The following is a 21,242-nucleotide window of genomic DNA, read 5'->3' as shown; positions in this document are numbered from 1 at the left end:
ATTGAAGTTCAGGCACACTAATGACTGTATTATAGCATTAATAAGGCACTGATTTTTTATCTATTGTTCTTTGGTACTATATAACTGTACCTTCAAGTTTTTGTTAACCTTCATGATTAACAATGGTAGGATTTATTTCATATTTTTAAAACACGGATATTTGATATTATTTAATCCAAACTGATATAAAGGATCAGAATTTGTTTTATACTCTCAAACTTTGCAGGAAACAGTTATCTTACAAACAAAATTTTTTTTAATTATTAAATTCTGAGCTACCGTAAACATTCGAAACTTAAATAATGTCAACAGGTTAAAGAATCTTACTTAGAATTGCATCATAATGTAGGAAGTAGTAGGCAAATTATTGGAGAAGTGATTGTTACTTTAAATAATTTATCTTCTAGATTTGCCACTGTAGAAGAGCCAAGGAAGAGAAACTTCAACAGGTGATAGTAATGCACAGCCAGTTTCATGCTCCACTATAGGTAAATTGTATTCCAGAAGGTTTGAGTCTAGGCTATTGCATGACTGTTCTTTAATAGAAGTGTTTACTAGTGCCTGTTCAGCCAGCTTAAAGTATAATAGTGTCATTATAGCTATTGTGCTATACAACTTATAGAATATTTTGTATTATATGTTAAGTATAATGTTATTTACATAAGCATATAGTAAGTAGAAATCTTCTGGTTATTAGTATGATGTTGGCTTAAAGGAAAATTTTTTTTTCAATATTTGATGGCTACTTATGTATTGTTGTACACTATACTTTGCTGGTATGTGGAATATATCATATCACTTAATTGACATATTCCTCAATAGTCTCCTTTGTCATTTCTTCTTTTAAAATGAACTTCCAGTCTGTGTCTTCTTCATCGCACACCAGGATTATTCCAGCAATTTTCTGGCTAGTCCCCTGACTTTACAGTTTCTTCCTTCTACACAGCACAGATAGAATCTTCCTAAAAGACCATTCTACAATATAATTTCTCTGTTTTAGAACCTATAAGGAGCCCCTAGCAAAGACAGTATCAATGCCAAATTTCTCTGTGATTTTAAGCCTTTATAATCTGACAAATGAGATCATCCATTTTAACTTTCCATTCTGTCCTTACGTTGTCTCATGTGTCATGTTCTTTTTTCTTTTTTTAATGCCTACAGCACCTGATCTTCCTAGGTGGTCTCCCATCCAAATACTGACTAGGCCCAACCCTGCTTAGCTTCTGAGATCAGATGAGATCGGGCATGTTCAGGGTGGCATGTCCGTAGACTTCATTTTTCTACATCATGTTTTTGTTCATTCTTTTACCTGATCTCAAGACACCTTTCCTTTTCCTTTCCCACCTTTCTTGCGCAGAGAATGATTTGGTCATAAGAACTAATTCCCACCCCAACAAGTTTAAGTAGAAATTGTGTTACTGGATAATGCTGGGATACATTATAGAGCTAAATACAGGAAAGTAAAGCTTAATCACCTGAGAGTGAAAGCATGACTAGAGGCCACAATAACTCAAGCAGCTCCTTTTTCTCACACCCTTTCCAGGGATGCTTGTTTCTCATTTCTATATATCTGTTTTTTTCTGTCTTTTGCTCTCATGTGCTTTCTTACTTGCTCTTCAGAGAACCTTTCTTTGTTACACTTGCACATGCTGCAACCATTGCTGCCCGCAGGCCTGATCGCATCATGACAGTTCACACACCAGTGGAGACTTTCAGGAGTCTCACTACAAATCCCTGGGAAAGAGATTGGCCCAGGATAGGTAGTGTCCATCCTGACCTTATCAGTTTAATCTGGAGACTAGTGACATGTGGTCCTTTGCCCACTCGACTGGGCCGAAGGAGTGGACTTTGAGAAAGGAGCATGATTGGTTCCCTAAAAGAGGAAGCAGGTTACAAGGAGGAAAATGACAGCTATTTCTCATCTCCCGTTCATCTGCCCCTTCTCTCAGTGTCCTTAATGTTAGTGCTAACATTTAATTGTTTTATTTTATAAATCATATTGGCAGTCCCTGAGGGTAAGGGTTGCTTTTTAATATCAAGAGTTCATTTCTTACAGCTTGAGAAGAAAGTGGGCCCTAAGTAACCACTTATTTATATGAACGTGCTAGAATCTTTTCTCCACCTCTTTTTACCTCATGGTCAAGTTATCTTTTTATAGATAAATCTTAATGTGAAGAAAATGTAAAGGTTTGAAAATTTATCATTCTAAAGTTTAGATTTTTAAATTTTCTTTTCTTCCTAGATTTTCCTGAAAGCATGAACTGCCAAGAGACGAACGGGACACAAAACTAAGCACATTTATATTTATGATTTGCAAATTGGTATTTCATCACAGCAGCTGAATTCATAGATACGCTATATAGATTATATACAGAACTGAGACTGATTTTGTACAGATTAGAATGATTGCTATGATCTTGGCTTTGAGAAATTTTTCTGTACTATTTGCACTAAAAATGTTTATTTATTATTGATAAATCCTATCATATTTAAGTTCTACTGCTATTCCTCTCATTATTGGTTAAATACCTATGCATGTAATTTTAGCTAGTTTCAATATTTTATAAAATTACTTCACTTAAATTTGTATTTTTAATTTGAAACTGCCTCATTTCTTTATCAAGAATGGTTTGTTTAGATTTTTTCCTCAACCTTTTTCAAAAAATTATTGTTTTCAACTATAGACTCCTATTTTTCCTTTTTCTTTCTAGATGATCAGACTTTCAAAAATAATTTGTTTTAAATATTCCTAGTGTCAGGAAACACCAAACCTGCCAATGTGCCATCTCAAGAAAGTAATTTTTAATACAATAAATCAAAAGAATAAACCAGCTACTTTTATATAGTGTTGTTTTATTTTTAAAATTAAAGATGCATTTAAGAAGTAATACAGGTAAGTATTTTACCTAATAGAAAAAAATTGCCTTTTACTTAAACTAGTCCAACATAAATTTTCATGCTGATTTTTTAATATAAGTATCGGATGAGTTTGTGGTTGGATAAGGATTTGCTCTTTAAATTACTAATGTTGAAGTTAAAAAACAGTCTTTGTTAATAAATAGCAAATCTAGACGTAACAACGTCAATGAAATTTTCTGACCTTTACTATGAATTAGGGTTTCATAAGGGAAAGTTATACTAATAAAATTAATATTTAATTTTTAAAAGTTGTTTTTAATTAATTTAATTGAATTTTCTTTTTAGCTTGTATTATGTTCAGCAATTTGTTTTTATTCCGTGTTACAGAATTGAAGGAAAAAATCTTGAACTATATGTCTGAGGCTTGATAAGGTAGTATCTAAATCACAAACAACATAATGCATATTTTTGTTTAAATTTCATCCCAATTGTCATTCCAAACACTAGCTTATAGTACAGTTTTATCTTTTCTTTATTCTTGTTTACCTAACATGTTTTTGTGAGTAGAACTTTAGGAAAAACAAAATTATTTTCTTAGACTTGATATATACTTAATACTTAGTTTATGTTTATGAAAGGGCAAGTATTCACATGGACTATAAAGATGTAGTTTGGATAAAGAAATTATCTTTTATTAATCACCTGTCTTCCTGGCACTGCTAAGGGCATGCGGTTTTAATCTTCAAAGTGGCCAAAACGAGTAAGGTACAATTATTATTCCAGATTTATAGATAACTGAGGTGAGTGTTTCAAATCTGTGACAAAGTCTTCTGGATATTCAGAAACCTTTCCATACTGCACTGGCCAGCAGATCTTCAGTTTTCCCCAGCAGTCACTGCAGTGGAGGGCATAAAAGTCCTAGTCTTTTGCAAGCAATCTAAGAAAGCAGGTAGCTTTCTTAGAAATCAGGTAGAGTACAGAACAAGACTCAAGCAGAACACAGCCATTCTAAAAGGACATTAATTCATTTGATCTACTAATTTTATTAAGCACCTACTAAGAATGAGGCATTGTGGAAATACTATGTAATACAACTACAAGTCAAACATGGTTTAAGTGTTTAGGTTCTTATCTATCTTCCCTCCACTAAAAAGAAAAAAATATATATTGCACAGTAAACCTCTCTATATAACAAAGAAGTAATTCATCTCAGTGTTTTTTATTCTTTAAACTCGAACTGTCCCAGTTTCATTTTATACTAGTTAGCATAGCTTGCTTTCTCCTTCCAAAATTAATTAGATAAACTCCTTAAAACCCATTCATTAAAAAGAGTTTGATCATTATATGCATTTAACAGATAAAATCAGATTTGGTTATGTAAGTCATTCAGGATGGAAAAATGTCTGCATTTGAATATGTCTGAATTTTCGATTCTGTTGCAACAGAAAGTAAGTGACTTTTTTGTAATTTTATGGCTATATTTTCTTAAAATTGTCCATATTGGAGAAGCAGTGCCAGAGGAGGTGAAAAAATGCCTGCTAAAGCAGAAATTCTGATTTTACTTTAACATAATAAATGACCAGATGGAAATTAGAATGGTAGAGCTTAGGAGTTTTTAGATTATTCAGAGTAGGAGATTGTAATGCATAGAAATGTAAAGGCTAATTATCTCAAAATAGAAGAAAGTTTTCTAAATGAGATACATACTAAAGCTATGTTTCAAAGGAATATTTTCTAGGAATAAACTAGGAAATTTATATTGGAATTGAGGTAAGTTTGATCATAATTTATATATATTTAAAAGATAGCTCAAATTGATTTTTTGGGAAAGAAACTAATTGTGTGCTATTAAAGAATAAAAATATATGCCAAGGTTTCCATTCTCTTCACCTTTATTCTAAAAAAGTTCCTTTGTTGATTACTGCATCATGATCAAAATTCTTACCTACTTGATATCATTAAATTTTCCTGAATATCACTAAATAAGAAGTCGAGCTCTAAATATTACTAATTGGGGAGTAATCTACCTTGAGTCAGTTTAACATTTGTTTATTTGTTTATTCCCTATGCTTTCAAACAGCCCTAAAACACTTCCTGATGGATGTTTAGATTAAAATGAGAATGTACTGTTAGAGATTTTAGTCTTGTTGAATTGGCCATGTTCTTTCAAGGCTCCGTGAAAGCACACTGAAGTTTAATAAGCAATAAATGTAACCTTTTATATAAATTTCAGTGTTAGAATAACTTCTAATAAATAGTCTAAATGAACATATGCATAAATTGTAAGGTGTTTGGGGAGGCTGAAAAAGAGTTTGATGTGAAAGACATCGCATTAAGAATTAAATTTTTAAAATATCAAATATTTACACTATTTGCTTTTCAAAATAATTGCATAGTTCTTTTGGTATATTGACTATCAGTTTTTAAAATTTATTATTTATTTTTATAGATGAACATTGTCGAGTGGAAGAGATTAAAGTTGTATCTTTCGTATTAGTCAAGGAAATTTTTCTAAGAGTTAACTATAGGAGTGGCATGAAGTGAGTTATGTTACAAAAATACAAAAGCCATTATGACTGTATCCTAAAAATTTAATAAGGTTTTTCCCTACTACACATAATATATTGCAGAAAAAGAATAAACATCCCTTGTACTTAATTTGGAACTGCTCAAATTTTGTTATTTGGAAAAAATTACTTGCTTTATTTACATTAACAGTACTTTTATATTACAAGTCTCTTAACAAAGTTGTTTCATTTTTAAATACAACTAACATAATTACAATTATAATGTATTCATTTATATATACTGTTACACTCCCTTCAAATCTTTCATATTAAAAATTTTAGCAATGTAGCTTTCTTGCCCTTTCTCTTTTTCCAGTTTTATTGAGATATAATTGACATATTATCACTGCATAAGTTTAAGGTATACAGCATAATGGTTTCAGTTTACATATATTGTGAAATGATGACCACAGTAAGTTTAGTTAAGTATCTGTCATCTGATAGACCAATAAAAACAGAAAGCAAAAACAGAAAAAATACTTTGTGGTGAGAATTCTTAGGATTTACTTTTAACACCTTTCATATATATAACTGTTAACTGTAGTTACCATGCTGTACATCACATCCCCAGTACTTACTTATAACTGGGAGTTTGTACTTTTGACCACCTTTCTCCATCTCGCCCAACCCTCACTCCCCACCTGTGCTATCCACAAATCTGATCTTTTTTTCTACAAATTTGCGGGTATTTTTCCCTTTAGATTCCACATGTAAGTGAGGTCATATAGTATTTGTCTTTCTCTGATTTATTTCACTTATAATGCCCTCAGAGTCTGTCTATGTTCTCACAAATGACAGAATTTCCTCAGTTTTTATGTCTGAATAATATTCTCTTGTGTATATATGTATATATACTGCAGTCTTGTCAGATATTTTTTTCGTTAGTGTTTTCGTTTCCTTTAGATATATACCCAGAAGAGGAATTGCTGGATCATAAGGTGGTCCTGTTAACTTTTTGAGGATCCTCCATACTGGTTTTCCATAGTGGCTGTACCAGTTTACAGTCCCACCAACAGGGCATAAGGGTTCCTTTTTCTCCAGATTCTCACCAACATTTGTTATCTCTTGCCTTTTTGATGATAGCTATCCTAACAGGTGTGAGGCAATATCTCACGTGGTTTTGATTTGCATTTTCCTAGTGACTAGTGATGTTGAACATCTTTTCATGTAACTGTTGGCCTTTTGTGTATCTTCTTTGGAAAATGTCCGTTCAGGTCCTGTGACCATTTTTTAATTGGATTACTTGTATTTTTGCTATTAAATAATATGAGTTTTTAATATATTTTAGATATTGACCCCTTATAAGACATATGGTTTGCAAATATTTTTTTCCCATTCTATAGGTTATCTTCTCACTTTGTTGTCTTTTGCTGTGCAGAAGCTTTTTAGTTTGACATAGTCTCACTTGTTTATTTTTGCTTATGTTGCTAGTGCTTTAGGCATCATATCCAAAAAATCGTTGCCAAGAATTATGTCAAGGAGCTTTTTTCTTATGTTTTCATGTCAGTACCATACTGTTTTGATTACTACAGCTTTATAGTAAAGCTTAAAATCATGATGTGTGGTGCCTCCTGCTTCGTTCTTCTTTCTCAGGATTGCTTTGGCTATTTGGCGTCTTTTGCAGTTATATAAATTTTAGAGAAGTTTTTTTGACTTCTGTAAAAAAAGCCATTGCAATCCTGATAGGTATTGTTTTGAATCTATCAATGTCTTTTGGTAGTATTGACATTTTTAACAATATTATTTCTTCTAGTCTGTGAACACAGGATACCTTTCATTTGTGTCATCTTTGATTTCTTTCATTGTAATTTTCAGAATAGAGATCTTTCATGTCCTTGGTTAAGTTTATTTCTAAATATTTATTTTGATGCAATTGTAAATGGGTTTATTTCTTTTTTAGATAATTCATTGTTAGCGTATAGCAGTGCTACTGATTTTTGTATGTTTTGTATCCTGCAGCTTTACTGAATTTGTTTAGATCTAATAGTTTTTTGTTTGAGTCTTCAGTATTTTCTACATATAAAATCATGTCATCTGCAAATAGAGGCAGTTTTACTTCTTCCTTTCCAATTCTGATGCCTTTTATTTTTTATTTTTTTAGCCTAAATGATCTGTCAAGAATTCCAGTGCTAAGCTGAATAGGAGTGGTGAGAATAGTCACTCTTGTTTTTGTTCCCTATCTTACAGGAAAAGCTTTCAGCCTTTCACTATTGAGTATGATATTAGCTGTGGGCTTATCGTATATGCCTTTATTATATTGAAGTATGTCCTTCAATATCTAATTTGTTGAGTTTTTATCATAAACTGTTGCCGAATTTTGTCAAATGCTTTTTCTGCATCTTCGAGATAATATGATTTTTTTTCTTCTATTAACGTGATGTATCATGTTGATTGATTTGCATATGTATAACCATCATTGTATCCCAGGTATAAATCCCACTTGGTCATGGTGGATGATCCTTTCACTAGGCCACTGAATTCGGTTTGCTAGTATTTTATTGAGAATTTTTGCATCTATATTCATCAGGGATATTGATCTGTAGCTTTCTTTTCTGGTAGTGTCTTTTTGTCTTTCGTATTAGGATGAAGCCTCATAAAATGAGTTTGGCCATGTTCCTCCTTTTCAGTTTTTTTGGAAGACTTTGAGAAAGATTGGCATAAATTTTTCATTAAATGATAAAAGCTCACTAGTGAATCCATCTGGTCCTAGGCTTATCTCACTTGGAGATTTTTGATTGATTCAGTCTCCTTACTAATAATTGGTCTGTTGAGACTTTATTTCTTTCCGATTCAGTCTTGGTAATTTGTGTTTCTAAGAATTTTTCCATTTCTTCTAGGTGGCCCAGTTTGTTGGCATATAATTGTTCATAGTAGCCTCTTATGAGTTTTTGTATTTCTGTGGTATCATTTGTAATGTCTACTTTTTCATTTATAATTTTAGTGATTTGGGTCCTCTTTTTCACTTGGTAAATCAAGGGAGAGGTTTGTCAGTTTTATCTTTTCAAAGAACCAATTCTTAGTTTTGTTCATCTTGTTGTTTTCCTGTTCTGTATTTCATTTAGTTCTGCTCTAATTTTTACTCTTTCCTTCCTTCTGCTTTGGGCTCAGTTCATTCTTTTTCTAGTTCCTTAAAGCACAAAGTTAAGGTTGTTTATTTGGGATCTTTCTTGCTTCCTAATGTAGGTGTTTATTGCTATGAAATTCCCTGCTTTTGCTATATCCCGTAAGTTTTGGTGTATTGTTTCCATTTTTATTTGTCTCAAGATATTTTTTTATTTCCCTTTAATTTCTTCTTTGCTCCATTGGTTGTTCAAGAAAATGTTGTTTAATTTCCATGTATTTGTGAATTTTCCATTTTTCCTCTTGCTATTGATTTCTAGTTTCTTACTACCATTCTGGTCAGAGAAGATAACTTGGTGTGATTTTAACCTTCTTGTATTTTCTAAGACATCTTTTATGGCCTAAGATATGGTCTATTTTAGAAAATGTTCTCGTGTACTTGAGAAGAATGCGTACCCTGCTGTTGTTGGGTAGATTGTTCTATGTTTGTCTGTTAGAACCATTTGGCCTATAGTGTTGTTCAAAATGCTGTTTCCATATCAATTTTCTCTCTGGATAATCTGTCTGTTGTTGGGGGTAGGGTCTTAAAGCTCTTACTACTGTTGTACTGCTGTTTATTTCTTTTAGCTCTCTTAGTTTGCTTTATGTAATTAAGTGCTCCAATGTTGTGCAAAAATATTTACAGTTGTTATATCTTCTTGATGTAATGACCTATTTTACCTTTTACTGTTTTTAAAGTCTATTTTGTCTGATAGTTACCCCTGATTTTTTGTTGTTACCATTTGCTTGAAATATCTCCATCCTTTCACTCTCAGTGTGTTTGTCTTTATGGCTAAAATGAGTCTGTTATAGGCAGCATATCATTGGATCTTATTTTTCTTATCCAGCTATGTTGTTTTTGGATTAGCAGATTTAATCCATTTACATTTAATTATCGAGAAGTAAGGACTTATTACCGTTTTGTTCATTGTTTTCTGATTGCTTGATAGATTATGTTCCTAGTTTTTATCCTGCTGTCTATTTTGTGTTTTGATATATTGTGGTATCAGTATGCTTTGACATCTTTATCATATTTTTTAGTGTAATTATTATAGGTTTTTTCTTTGTGGCTACCATGAGGCCTACAAAAAATATCTTAAAATTAGTACATCCTATTTTTAACTAATAACAACTTTAATAGAATTCTTAAGCTTTATACTTTTCCTTCTCCCTCTCACGTTTCAGGTATTAATGTTCAATTTACATGAAATTTTTATATTGTAATAAGATTATCATTGTTATAGTTATTTTGACTAACTATGTTTGTTTTTTAACTTTTACACTACAGCTGTACTTGCGAATTATGTATCAACCATTACTCCATTACAGAATCCATCATTGATTGTATATTTACCATTACCAGTGAGTTTACACTGCCTTATGTTTTTATGATGTTAATTAGCATCCTTTTATTTCCACTCAAAGAATTCCCTTTAGCATTTATTGTAAGGCAACTTTTGTTTGTGCAGGACAGTGTTTATCCCTCCTTTATTTCTGAAGAACAGCTTCTCTGGGTATAAAATTCTTGGTTCACATGTTTTTTTCCCCCAATATTTTGAATATGTCATCCTATTCTCTTCTGGACTGAAATGTTTCTGTTGAGAAATTTGCCATTAGTCCTTGGGGGTGGGGGAGGGCAGTTTCCTGTGTATCTTTCCCTCTTTTGCCTTGCTGTTTTCAAAGTTCTTTGTCTTTGACATTTGACAATTTAATTATAATGTAGCTTAGTGTAGACTTTTTCAGATTCAACCTATTTGGGATCTTTTGGGCCTCTTGTATCTGGAAGTGTATTTCCCCAGGTTTAGGAAGTTTTCAGCCATTATTGCTTTAATTATATTTTCTGTCCCTTTTTTTTTCTCTTCTTCTTCTGTAATTTTCATAATTCAGATAGTTTCTTTTCATTGTGTCCCATAATTCTCATAGACTTTCTTTGCTCTTTTTCATTCTTTTTTTCTCTTAGCTCCTCCAACTAGATAATTTCAATTGTCCTATCTTCCAATCACTGTTTCTTTCTTTTGAATGGTTAAGTCTGATTTTAAGCTATTAAATTCTTCAGTTCAGTTATTGTTTTTTCATCTCTACAATTTTTTTTCCTTAATGAATTGTTTCTTTTTCGAACTTCTCATTTTGTTCATGCATTGTTTTCCTAATTTTATTTGTTTCTGTATTCTTGTAGTTCACTAAACTTCTTGAAGAAGGTTATTCTGAATTCTTTGATGGTTCATTCATCTCCATTTCTTTACGATTAGTTTTTAGAGCTTTGTTAGTTTCCTCTGATGGTTTCATACTTACCTAATTTTTCATGATCCTTGATTCCTGATGTTGGTATCTGCACATTTGAGTGAGTAGTCTCCTATTCCAGACTTGGCAGGTTTGCTGTGAAAGAGACCATTCTCCACCAGTCAGCTCAATCTGAGATTCTGGACCCGTCTTCTGGTAATGTCCTTCAGCAGGTAGGGCTACTATTGGGGTCAACTTTTGTGGGAGGCAAGTGTTTAAGCTATGAGGTTAGGGGTGGGAGAGTGTGCCACTATTGATGACAGCTGGATAGGACTGCTGGCTTGGTTCCCTACTCAAGTGAAGTTGTAGAATGGGTTTTGCAGTTGCCTGGATTCTCTGGTCAGGCCTAGTAGACAGTAGGGACTACTCAGCAGTAGATGGAGCTATGAATTAGCTTCCCTGCCCACATGGCTTGTTGTTTGGGACCCAAATCAGGCAACAGTGTGCACTGAATATCCTAGTCAGGTGAGACCATCAGTTTTTCTCTGTAGATAGGTGCAATTCTGTCCAGGTGCCACTTTAAACAGTGCCATTGGGGGCTGTGTAACTTCCTGTGTGTTCTGGTAAGTTTCCCTGGTTGGGTCGGTTGAAGGCTGTATTCAACAATGTGAGTCTGCGAACTAGTTTTCCTGCTTGGGTGCAGCGCAAGCAGCAGCTCGAAAGCCAGTAATGCTCTTTGTTGTGATATTGACTTAAACTAATCCATGCTCCAAGTTTTGTGGTCAAACTGGGCCACTGGCTTGATTCTGAGAGCAGTCAGCTCTGTTCACCCACTTCTTGGCTCAAGAGTTGCTGGATAACATAGCTTCCAGGTGTTCTCTTTGTCATATAGGGTGGGGCCATGCTGTGCAGCAGGCGGGACTATCTGGCTCCTGCCTGGGCAGGACTGAGAAGGTCTATTTCAGGCAACTCCCAAATTTTCCCAAACAGGTTTTCTGATCAGGAGGAGCCAGGAGCCCCGATCTGCAGCAGGTTGGGGTATGGCTCAGCTCTTCCACCTGGGCATAGGTAGACCGTGCTCCAGGGCTAGAACTCATTTGGAAACCCAAATTAGGCAGACCTGCACCCTGTGAATTCCCTGGTCAGACTGCACTACTCATCTGAAACTGCAGATGAGCAAAGCTACTGGTTGGGACTACTGCTTGGGCTCTGAAGGTAGATACTCCTTCTCCCAAGACCTGAGTGCTGGTCATTTGAAGCCCTCCCCACTTCATCTCAATCAGACTCCCAGTGGTGGAGCCCTGCGAATTCCCCTTCAGTCCCTGTGGGGCAAAACCAGAGCAGGGCTTCTCATGAAGTGACCCACCATGCTGGGATGCTGGATGTCACCCCTGGGCACTCACTTCCTACTAGAGGAACTGTAGGCTCAGGGGAGACCTCTCAGTGTGGTGCTGCACCGTCCTGGGGGAGAAGCAATTTGGTCAACATGCAGCCATTCCTCTGACCCTTCTAATGTAGTCCATTTTGGTCTTTGTCATTCAGAGGGGTGCCTTGGCTTCAATCTTGAGTTCTAGGATTCCCTCAATGTATCCTGTCCATAAATAGTTGTTAGTTCTTGTGAAGGGGAGTGGAGTCAGGAATGACCTTTGTCACCATCTTGGTGACGTCACTCCTTTCTATTTTCTTATTTTGGCAAAATTTAATACATTATCCTATTTAAAAATTTCACGTATTTAAATATTGATATAGCTTGTACCTAATAATTGAAAACTTGGTGTGAATGTTACTTACCTCCATCAAAACATAGTAACTCTTCTCCACTAACTTTCTTCAGATCAAAAGTTTAGTCACCAGTAAAGTCCCATTTTTTTAATAGACGGGAATGATTATGCTTCAGATGTACATTTTAGCAAAACACTTTTCAAAACTAATTTAGTCAGTGATTGTCATGTTATTAATATTACTTAAACCATATTAACCAGTTATTTCTAAAATGATTGATGACAGAACTTATTCTACTGGTTAAATAGAAATAACAATCAAATTCTCTAGTTCTTAACTGAGATTTTCCCTTGTTGAAATGTTATCTACTACCTTTATATTGTTACACTTCAGGTTTCAAGCTGGTGGTTGGCCCACACTGTCTTGGTAATGTAGTCTCTGGAATAGTAATGAAAGGTTGTAAATAAAAAAGCTAATATGATGTGCATTCATATTTAAGATCTAGAGAATAAATGTTGTGTCTACTTTATTAGGTATTAGACCTGTGTTAGAGAAAAAGTGAGTTAGAAGTTTTAACATTTTTTAAACGTTTAAGAGATTCTAGGAAAAGGCAACAAAATTATTATAATTCAAAATATATTTAAGGAAAAGTTAAAGTAAAGTGATCATTAAAACAAAGATAAACTTAAGCAATTACAAAGCTTCTCAATTACAGAAATATATGTATTAACCAAAAAGGGTGCATCTCAGCAATGTGCTTTGTTATTAAAAATACTGATGACAGAGTCAGGTAGGCAGGTAACATCAAATGTTTTAGAAAACAAATATGCATCAGGAAGTGAAATAAGGGGAAAGACTGAAGGCAATATAAAGTATGAGGCAAAGGAGTCAGGTCATTTTTTGAGCAGATGCATGCTACGACAAGGAAGATTTGTATTGATAACCTCAGGTGATGGTGGAGGTCATTGCTTTGTAGTGAATAAAATTTCATAGTCTAGAATGATTTTCAAAATGGGGAATTTCCTTAATATTTATTTGATAAAAGAAATGGCTACTTCCTGTTCTTTAACATCTAAAGAAACTAAGAGTTGGACTTTTACCCCCCCTTTTCATTGCTACATTTTTCAGTTCTCAATGACACGCACCATTCTTGAGTTATTTATTTTTTTTATTTTAAATTGCACTGTTCCCTTATTTTTGGAAAGTGTGTGTCCTTTATTTTGGAACTCCAAAGGGAAACTTCAGGCAGTGAGAAACACAGCTTCGTCAGAATCCCGGTCCTTGCCACTGTCCTCGCTTGGTGCACACTCCCCTCCACTTGGAGACCGACAGCTCAAATCCTCCACCCCAGACTCTTGATCACTGTTGGCTGACAGATCTGGATCTGAGCTTTTCAAATTGTCTTGGGTTAGAATCAGAGCTGAATCTTCATCGCCTTGTGAAGGGCTCCTGGATGGAAATGATTTCATATTCCCACTGTAATCCTGAGGAGTGTTGGCTGTGCTGTTGTCTGAGGTAGAAAAGCCTGAGTGTTTGTTGGGTTCACTTGGCTTACTCTTCACTTTACTGCGATTTAACTGGACTTTTTGGATTTTTTCCAGCCTCTAAAAAATAACAATTTCAAGGTAAAAATCATAGTTTACATATGCATGCCTTTAGTATTCATTACCTTTTAGCTGGGTGTAATGTTAAGAACATGGGATTTAGATGGACTTAGGTTCAAAGGTAGACTTTATGACCTTGGACAAAACAGATTCTGTGAGGCTTGGTTTCTTCATCTCTAATATTAGAATGGTAATACCTGCCTTAGCATAGGTTTTCCACAAAATGCAAAAAAAAAAAAAGGTAAAGCATCTGGCAATCAGTACTCAGCCTTCTTTCTATACCTATATGGTTTTACATAGTGATTTTCATCCTATGAACTCAAAATACATTTTTAAGAAATCAGGAATAAGGTGTTACCAGTTTTTAAAACTGAGATATGTCACCATAAAACCCTTTTAATTTATACAATTCAGTGGTTTTTAGAGCATTCACAAGGTTGTACAACCATTCACCACTAATTCCAAAATAATTTCATCCCCCAAGAAAACCCCTTACCCATTAGCAGTCACTCTCCATTCCCCTCTCTCCACAGCCCCTGGCAACCACCAATCTGCTTTATTTCTCTATGGATATGCCTAGTCTGGATATTTTATGTAAGTGGAATCATATAATATGTAGCCTTTTGTGTCTTCTTTCATTCAGCTTATGTTCTCAGGGTTCATCCACATTGTAACATGTATCAGCCCTACATTCCTTATTATGGCTGAATAATATTCCATTGTATATATATCTCACATTTTCTTTATCTATTGATCAGATTTTGGACATCTGGGTTCAATATACATTTTACCAGATTTCATCTCTTGGTGTCAGCTAGGAAGATTGTGTGTGTGTATCAACTATTACATATTCAAAAAGCATATTAAATTATATGCAAAAGCACTGCTGGGCAATATGAGGGATGGACATAAATACAAATCAAGCCTTAAAGAAGTAAAGAGGCAGACTTCATGTAGGAATTTGGAAGAGGCAAAAATTATTCCATAGATCAGGGTGGTATGGTTAGAGGGAAGAGATTGGGGTAAACTTCAGTGAGGAAGGAGCATTTTAACAGGACTATGAAGAAATTAAACTTGGACATGTTGGTGATAGAACATTTCTGACAGGAGGGACAGAAGAAAAAAGGTAGGAAGGTGTGAGTTGTGTACAAGAAGCAGAGAACAGTTATATTTGAGCAAGAGGAAGAGTGGAGAATAAAGTTTAAAAGGGACATGAGACTGGACTGTGGGAAAACCTCACATGCCAGGCTAAGGAATTTTGTCTTTGTATAAGGAAAAGTGTGAAAGGTTTTTAAGGTTATATTAGATATCTGAAGTAATTTTTATTAATATCTTAACAGAATACTGGAATAGATTAATAGAATCTGAAGCTTTTCATAAAGCTTGGATATTTTTAGCAAGAGTGAATAAAACTGGTCCAGTGATGACATGAGTGGACTTTGAATGGCAGTTTTACCGCAGCTCCAGAATTCTAAAAATCTAAACCGTGCCTCCTATTCTCTGTACATGTTCTTTAATTCTCAGCCCTGTTGGCAAGTCACAGTTATGGCACTCTAAGGAATCTCCATCAGAATCTTTAGGCTTAGAAGCCCAGGCATCAGGATGTTTTTTATCATTATATAATTCTTAAAAATGGAGAATAAATTTTTACTACAAGTATATATATCTGATTTTGTTCTTTCACTTTGAATCTTATTTTTTTCATGAATTCTCCAAAAAGAATTTATTATAGTACTCCCAAATAACAGTAAGAACAAAAGTTGACCTACCGTAGGAACAGCCAACTAGTTCAACAAGCCATGGAAATTAGCCACAAACTAGATGTCTGAAGTGTATTAAGTCTGCTTAGGTTTGGTCTTCAGTTTTCTGGTTGTTTACCTGGTGGGGCTGTGTTTAAAGTTATCCACTGGCTAAAGATGTGAAATGGCTATGCTGGCTCCATTTCACATATCCTGAGACATGAGAGACTTTCACGGAGCCGTGATCATCAAGACATAAGCACAGAAAACAAATTAACAAAAGCAAGTGTGTCTTACTTCTTCTAGGGCCTCGAGTTCTTCCTCCAGCTGCTGGGTTTCCTCCTTCACTGCCATGAGGTAATCTGTAACTGACTGTCGGGGCTGCAGTCCCTTTTCAAAGCGGTTATACATTCCACTCCAAAACCTGGAGAGGAGGCAGGGCTTTATGATACTGCCAAATCACACTCTACATTCACATTCTCAAGTTTTCTAAGGTATCTGACACCACCTTCCCATGGTTCTAATAATAACCAAATGCAAATTACAGGCTCAAAAAAGCCATTAACTTAAGGTAATAATTTCATGTAGATTTTTTTTTCTTCTTGCATTAGTAAACTTCTTTTGGGGAGAGCAAATTTAAATTCATGAATTTGTATATATGGTACCGAATTACAAGGCCTATAATTTTCTAAGATAGATCAAAGTACCATATGTTACCATTTGCTCTTTTTTTGGGGGGGGGAGGGGGGAGTTAAGAAAATGGCTTTTAGTTTAGAAGTAAACTTGGAAAATTAGTGATTATATTAACATTTAGAATCAGCTGCAAAGGGAGTCTTTTAAATTTGAGAGTTTTAACTTGTTTTTATCACAACCATAAAAATTTACATTTGCATTTACAATAAATCCCCCGCCCCCTTTTTTATCCCATACAACAAAGCATACTGGAATGCAAACGAGAAATGTTATCGTAGGGATACCCACAGATCCACTCTTTACTTAAAGCAGTACTTTGAAGGGAGCGACCTGATATCATTTAATGTTTTATCCACAGTGCCTAGAACAGTGCATGGTTCTCCATATATTTGTTGACTGGCTATTAATAACAAATTGATTGCAGTGTGTCTCAACAGCTCTCGAAACTGCTGTTTTACACGAAACATGGAGACTTTTTAGTGTGATAAAATGAATATTTTACTATAAAATTCTGGGGAGTTAATTAGATCGAAATAATTAAGAGCAAAAACAAATCAAGGAATAGAAACTATAGAGAAGAAAAGCCATTAAGTGTGTGTTGGGAATGGGTAGGGAAAAGGAATGTGGTTTCTCAGTTTATTCTGTGTAAATGTCTTTTTGCTGACCTCTTAGTCATCTTCTCATATCATACAAGCCTAGAGAAGAAGCCAAAGGATAAAATATATATACCTAGTAGAAACTGTTGGATGCCACCCTGCTCTCCCCATCTCAGTATATACAATTTTTTTTTTTTTAATGCCTACAGCACCTGGTAATCCTAGGTGGTCTCCCATCCAGGTACTAACCAGGCCCAACCCTGCTTAGCTTCCGAGATCAGACGAGATCAGGCACGTTCAGGGTGACATGGCAGTATATACAGTCTTAAATAATTTATTTCCACAGGGAAACAGTTAAACTAGGAAAGCAGAGAAAGAAGGTAAGCTATATCATGATCACTACCTAAACTTGTGATTCCATTTTGAATTATAAGGTACTTGGTTTATTCAGTCTTTTCTTCGTTCCTCTCTTCCTTCCCCCTCCTACCCTCTCTTTTGCTTTTAAATAAATTGGAACTTACATTTTAAGATATCATTATTACAAAACATCATCTTCTAAAGATAATTCCATATTTAAGGGTAAGAGAGAGGAGACACTGGCCAAAACACCAGGTCAGATACTTAAACAATTTCGTTTGGTGTGTTTTGTATCCTAAAAAGCCTTGAAGCTCAGTGTTTCATACACTTTGGCCTCCAAGTAAGTTCATAACCATACTTAGTAACATCCTAGAGGTTTACGTACTTGTACATGAAGTTGCATGGTGGTGTGGGGAGATGAAGGGTTCCCTGGGTCTGACTGTGATCAGCTCTAAATAGAGGATTCTTGTAGTCGGCCCGATTCTTCCACAGGTGAGCCCATAAAGAGTATGTTCTTTCTTGAATTCTGTTATAAAGAAAATAAGCCTGAAAACAACCTATCTTGGTTCTTATAAATTGTAGAATACGTAATATTGAAGCCAGAATGAGACCAGGAATAATTATGAGTATCATGTGTCCTTGCTCTGTACCAGGAAAATTTACAGTCTTTGTATCTTCATGGTGTAGCAGAACATTGTAATAATCTCAAGTCCTCCACACTCTGTACTGGCCTGGACAAGATGTTTAATTCCTCTGAATATAAAATAAAACTGCTGTGTAATTTTGGGTTTTTTGTTTCCCCCCCAAGTAGTCATTGAACTTTTATTATTTGCCAGGTACTATTAAATGCTTCACACATTTTCTCTCATTTAATCCTCATGGAATCCTTATGAGATATATCTATTTTACAGATGAGGAAACTGAGGCTTAGATTAAGTAGTTTCCCAAAGTCACATAGCTAATGAGTGAAACAGCTGGGATTCAAACCAAAAAAAAATACCATTAAGTTGGCTAGTCTATCTCAATAAACCACAAAACTAGGAAAACAGGTAAGCTTAAATGATGTACTCTGCTACTTTTAAGTCATTACCACGTATCAAGAATCACACTTGAAGCTCTTTGGAGAAAACAAACTAGTATCCACTAGAAAGTCATTTTCTTTCTGTTTAGACAGTAAAAACTAGTGGAGTCTATTTTATTTGAACTGGTCATTTCCAAAATTAAATCTGATATCCAGATCATAGTTAAAATCAATTTATGAAAATTTCAAAAATTTTCATTTGCAGTTCATAAATCACTTTGCTGTTTTTAAGTTTCTGATTTTAGTTATTCTAAAGTCCAAACTTCATCTAATTTTCCCCTCTGGATAAAGGTAATAGTTTGTTTGTTTTAATATTAGGAATTTTCCTTGACTCAGAGAAGTTTCCTTTCAATATTAGTGTGACTGTCAGGTCTACCAACTTGTCTGTGGACATCAGGCAGAAACTGAAGGAGATGAACTTGTACCTATCTTTGTCAGTTGATGACATTTAAACCATTTATGAAATGATATCAGAAAAAAGAAAGAACTTTAATATGTCAGTGTAATCTATCAGGTGTGTAGCTAAAATCTTCAAAATTATGAAAATCTATCTGAAATTCTCAGTCACAAAATTACTTTAGATAAAAATTAAACACCAACACACTTACTTGAGTTCTTGTCTCTCCTTCTGGCTGTTGCATAGGAAGTTTCCAAACTGGCAGGAATAAATATGATGTTGAATGTGAATCAGAAACCTCTCATTGAACTCAAACGCGCAGGGAAATTGTTCCATTAACTGCCAGACACACTCAATGAACTGGTCAATAATTGGAGAGGTTTCTTTTGGATCACCATCAAGATTGCCATATCTATAAAATAAAGTATTAGAGAAATTTGGGCAAGGTTTTTTTTTTTTTTTTTTTTTAAATTAGGAAGCCACAAATCCAAAAACTAAAAACAAAAGCAACCCTATTACCTAATTCTATCTTACAAATCTAGAATGTAGAGGTGGAAAAAATAACTTTTTAAATTCCAATTTAAAGAGAAGCTTTGTAGTGAAGGTCTGAATAGAGGAGGGACAAAAGTGTTAGTGCTAGAGATAAAACTAAATTTTCCATGGAAAAATATTCAAGTTTTAAAAGTGCATCAGAACTTTTGAAATAAAACTTTTCCACTTTAATTAGTGTCTAGTGGAAGAATGGGAAGAAATATCTAAGCAACTTCAGAGCTTTTCACTTTTGCATTGTTTGGAGTGGGGAAGAAAGAAAATTAGAAAAAAATTGTAGTTTCCCCAAGTTTCTAGAGATATTTCCATTACTAGAGCAGTATTAAACTTGTCACATAATTTACTTCCACATGACCACAGATTCCATACACCTTTATACTTCTTTTTCAAAAGTACATAAAGAATCTTGAAACTACTTTCAAGAGTAGGTCAGAACTTAAATGCAGGCTGCCTAGTCCTTCACACTATTGCATGAATTTTAGAATACAAAAGAGTAATTTGGGTGCCAACAATATGGAACCTCATCTTCTCAGAAATAATAAGAAATAGAAATGAGCAGGCATCACAAGAGTGTTTCCATAGTGGAAACAGAAATTGCCTGGAAACTTCTCCAAAGTTTCAGTTCTACTCACCTTTTGTAGCTTTAAAAAAGGGTTGTCTAATATGCTCTTTTTCTCATAAAACAATTATCCAGTTAATCTTTAGCCATTTCCATATTCTTTCTGTCCATATGTCCTGTATCTCAGAGATTCTAACTGTCTAGCAGATAGAAGCCCAAAACAAAATAACAATGTGATCTTAAGAAAGTTAATTGACTTGGGGGCTTTAATTTTCTCATTTGTAAAATGAAATCACTGCGTTTTCCTCGACAAGTAATTATTTATAAAAATAGAATTCTAGAAAAAAACATAAGGCATACTAACGCTAAATACATAAACTACAAAAATAAATATGTGCAGTTCAATGATCTTAGAACTTATTTTATGAAAATCTAAAATGTATATCAAAATAGCTAAATTATTTGCATGCCAACTAAATTAATTTTAGCACCAAAAGACAACACCAGCTACAGCTATTAACATTCAGAGATTAAAGAACACACGTCAGTCATTAACATCAATACTAACTAAAGGAGGCTAGGGTCTCTGAAAGCAATAACTTGTTTATTGAAAACCTAGTATATGGGCCAGGCAAGGAGCTAGGCTAGTTACATACACTTTTTATAAAGCCTTACTATAACTCTGTGGAATAGGGAGGGTAGCCCCATTTCACAGATGGGAGACCAATGCTCAGAACAGACATCCAAGGTCACACAGCTAGTAAATGGTACAGCCTAGATTTAGACGTGGATCCGTCTGGCTCCAAGCCTGGGCCACTGTCTTCCACTACCTCTCCACAGACATCTGGGACAATGTCACCTATGACAAATGTCTCGGAACAACCCAATTAACTCCCTTTGTGAAAGATTATAGAGAAACTGTTCCACTCGCAGCTAAAAGTGAATGTCTGCACTTCGAAAATGGAATAATTTATTAGATGTGTTTGGTAGGAGAGAGAGTCAATCCTTTCAAGGTCAATGAATAAGCTCTGCCTCTTCTGGAATTATTTAACATGAGTTCTTACAAGAGTAGTAAGAGTTAGAATTTCATTTATCTATGATACAATGCATACAATAAAGTTTTAATTTTCTGAATAAGATTCCCAAAGAAACTTTTTAAAAATAAGGCTATTTCCAAGGGAAGTAAAAGCAAAAATGAAT

General features: G+C 34.5%; 2 protein-coding genes and 2 pseudogenes across 4 annotated transcripts in view; 1 reads left to right on the top strand and 3 right to left on the bottom strand.

Moving 5' to 3' along the window:
- VPS37A (VPS37A, ESCRT-I subunit) overlaps window positions 1-2,841 on the top strand; it is a 33,336-nt gene extending 30,495 nt beyond the window's left edge. For 2 of the 3 annotated variants that reach the window (XM_023533681.1, XM_011365266.1), the window contains exons 11-12: window positions 408-488; window positions 2,243-2,841. In XM_023533681.1, coding sequence (XP_023389449.1) covers window positions 408-488 — 81 coding nt within the window. In that variant the 3' untranslated portion in view covers window positions 2,243-2,841. The remainder of the gene's footprint in view (window positions 1-407; window positions 489-2,242) is intronic. The other variant, XM_011365268.2, reaches the window with a different exon arrangement.
- Window positions 1,153-1,271, bottom strand: LOC111743172 (annotated as a pseudogene).
- Window positions 2,842-10,774: 7,933 nt separating the features above from the next.
- MTMR7 (myotubularin related protein 7) overlaps window positions 10,775-21,242 on the bottom strand; it is a 93,361-nt gene continuing 82,893 nt past the window's right edge. The window contains exons 11-14 of the mRNA XM_023533685.1: window positions 19,146-19,346; window positions 17,842-17,982; window positions 16,108-16,234; window positions 10,775-14,071 (exon numbers count right to left, since the gene is read on the bottom strand). Of these exons, the coding sequence (XP_023389453.1) occupies window positions 13,709-14,071; window positions 16,108-16,234; window positions 17,842-17,982; window positions 19,146-19,346 (832 nt within the window). The 3' untranslated portion in view covers window positions 10,775-13,708. The remainder of the gene's footprint in view (window positions 14,072-16,107; window positions 16,235-17,841; window positions 17,983-19,145; window positions 19,347-21,242) is intronic.
- On the bottom strand, window positions 17,300-17,418 carry LOC111743174 (annotated as a pseudogene).

Source organism: Pteropus vampyrus, unplaced genomic scaffold (assembly GCF_000151845.1).
Source record: "Pteropus vampyrus isolate Shadow unplaced genomic scaffold, Pvam_2.0 Scaffold108, whole genome shotgun sequence".
NCBI lineage: Eukaryota > Metazoa > Chordata > Mammalia > Chiroptera > Pteropodidae > Pteropus > Pteropus vampyrus.
The sequence above is the reverse complement of the archived record's forward strand: the minus strand, read 5'-3'. Positions and strand labels throughout refer to the sequence as shown.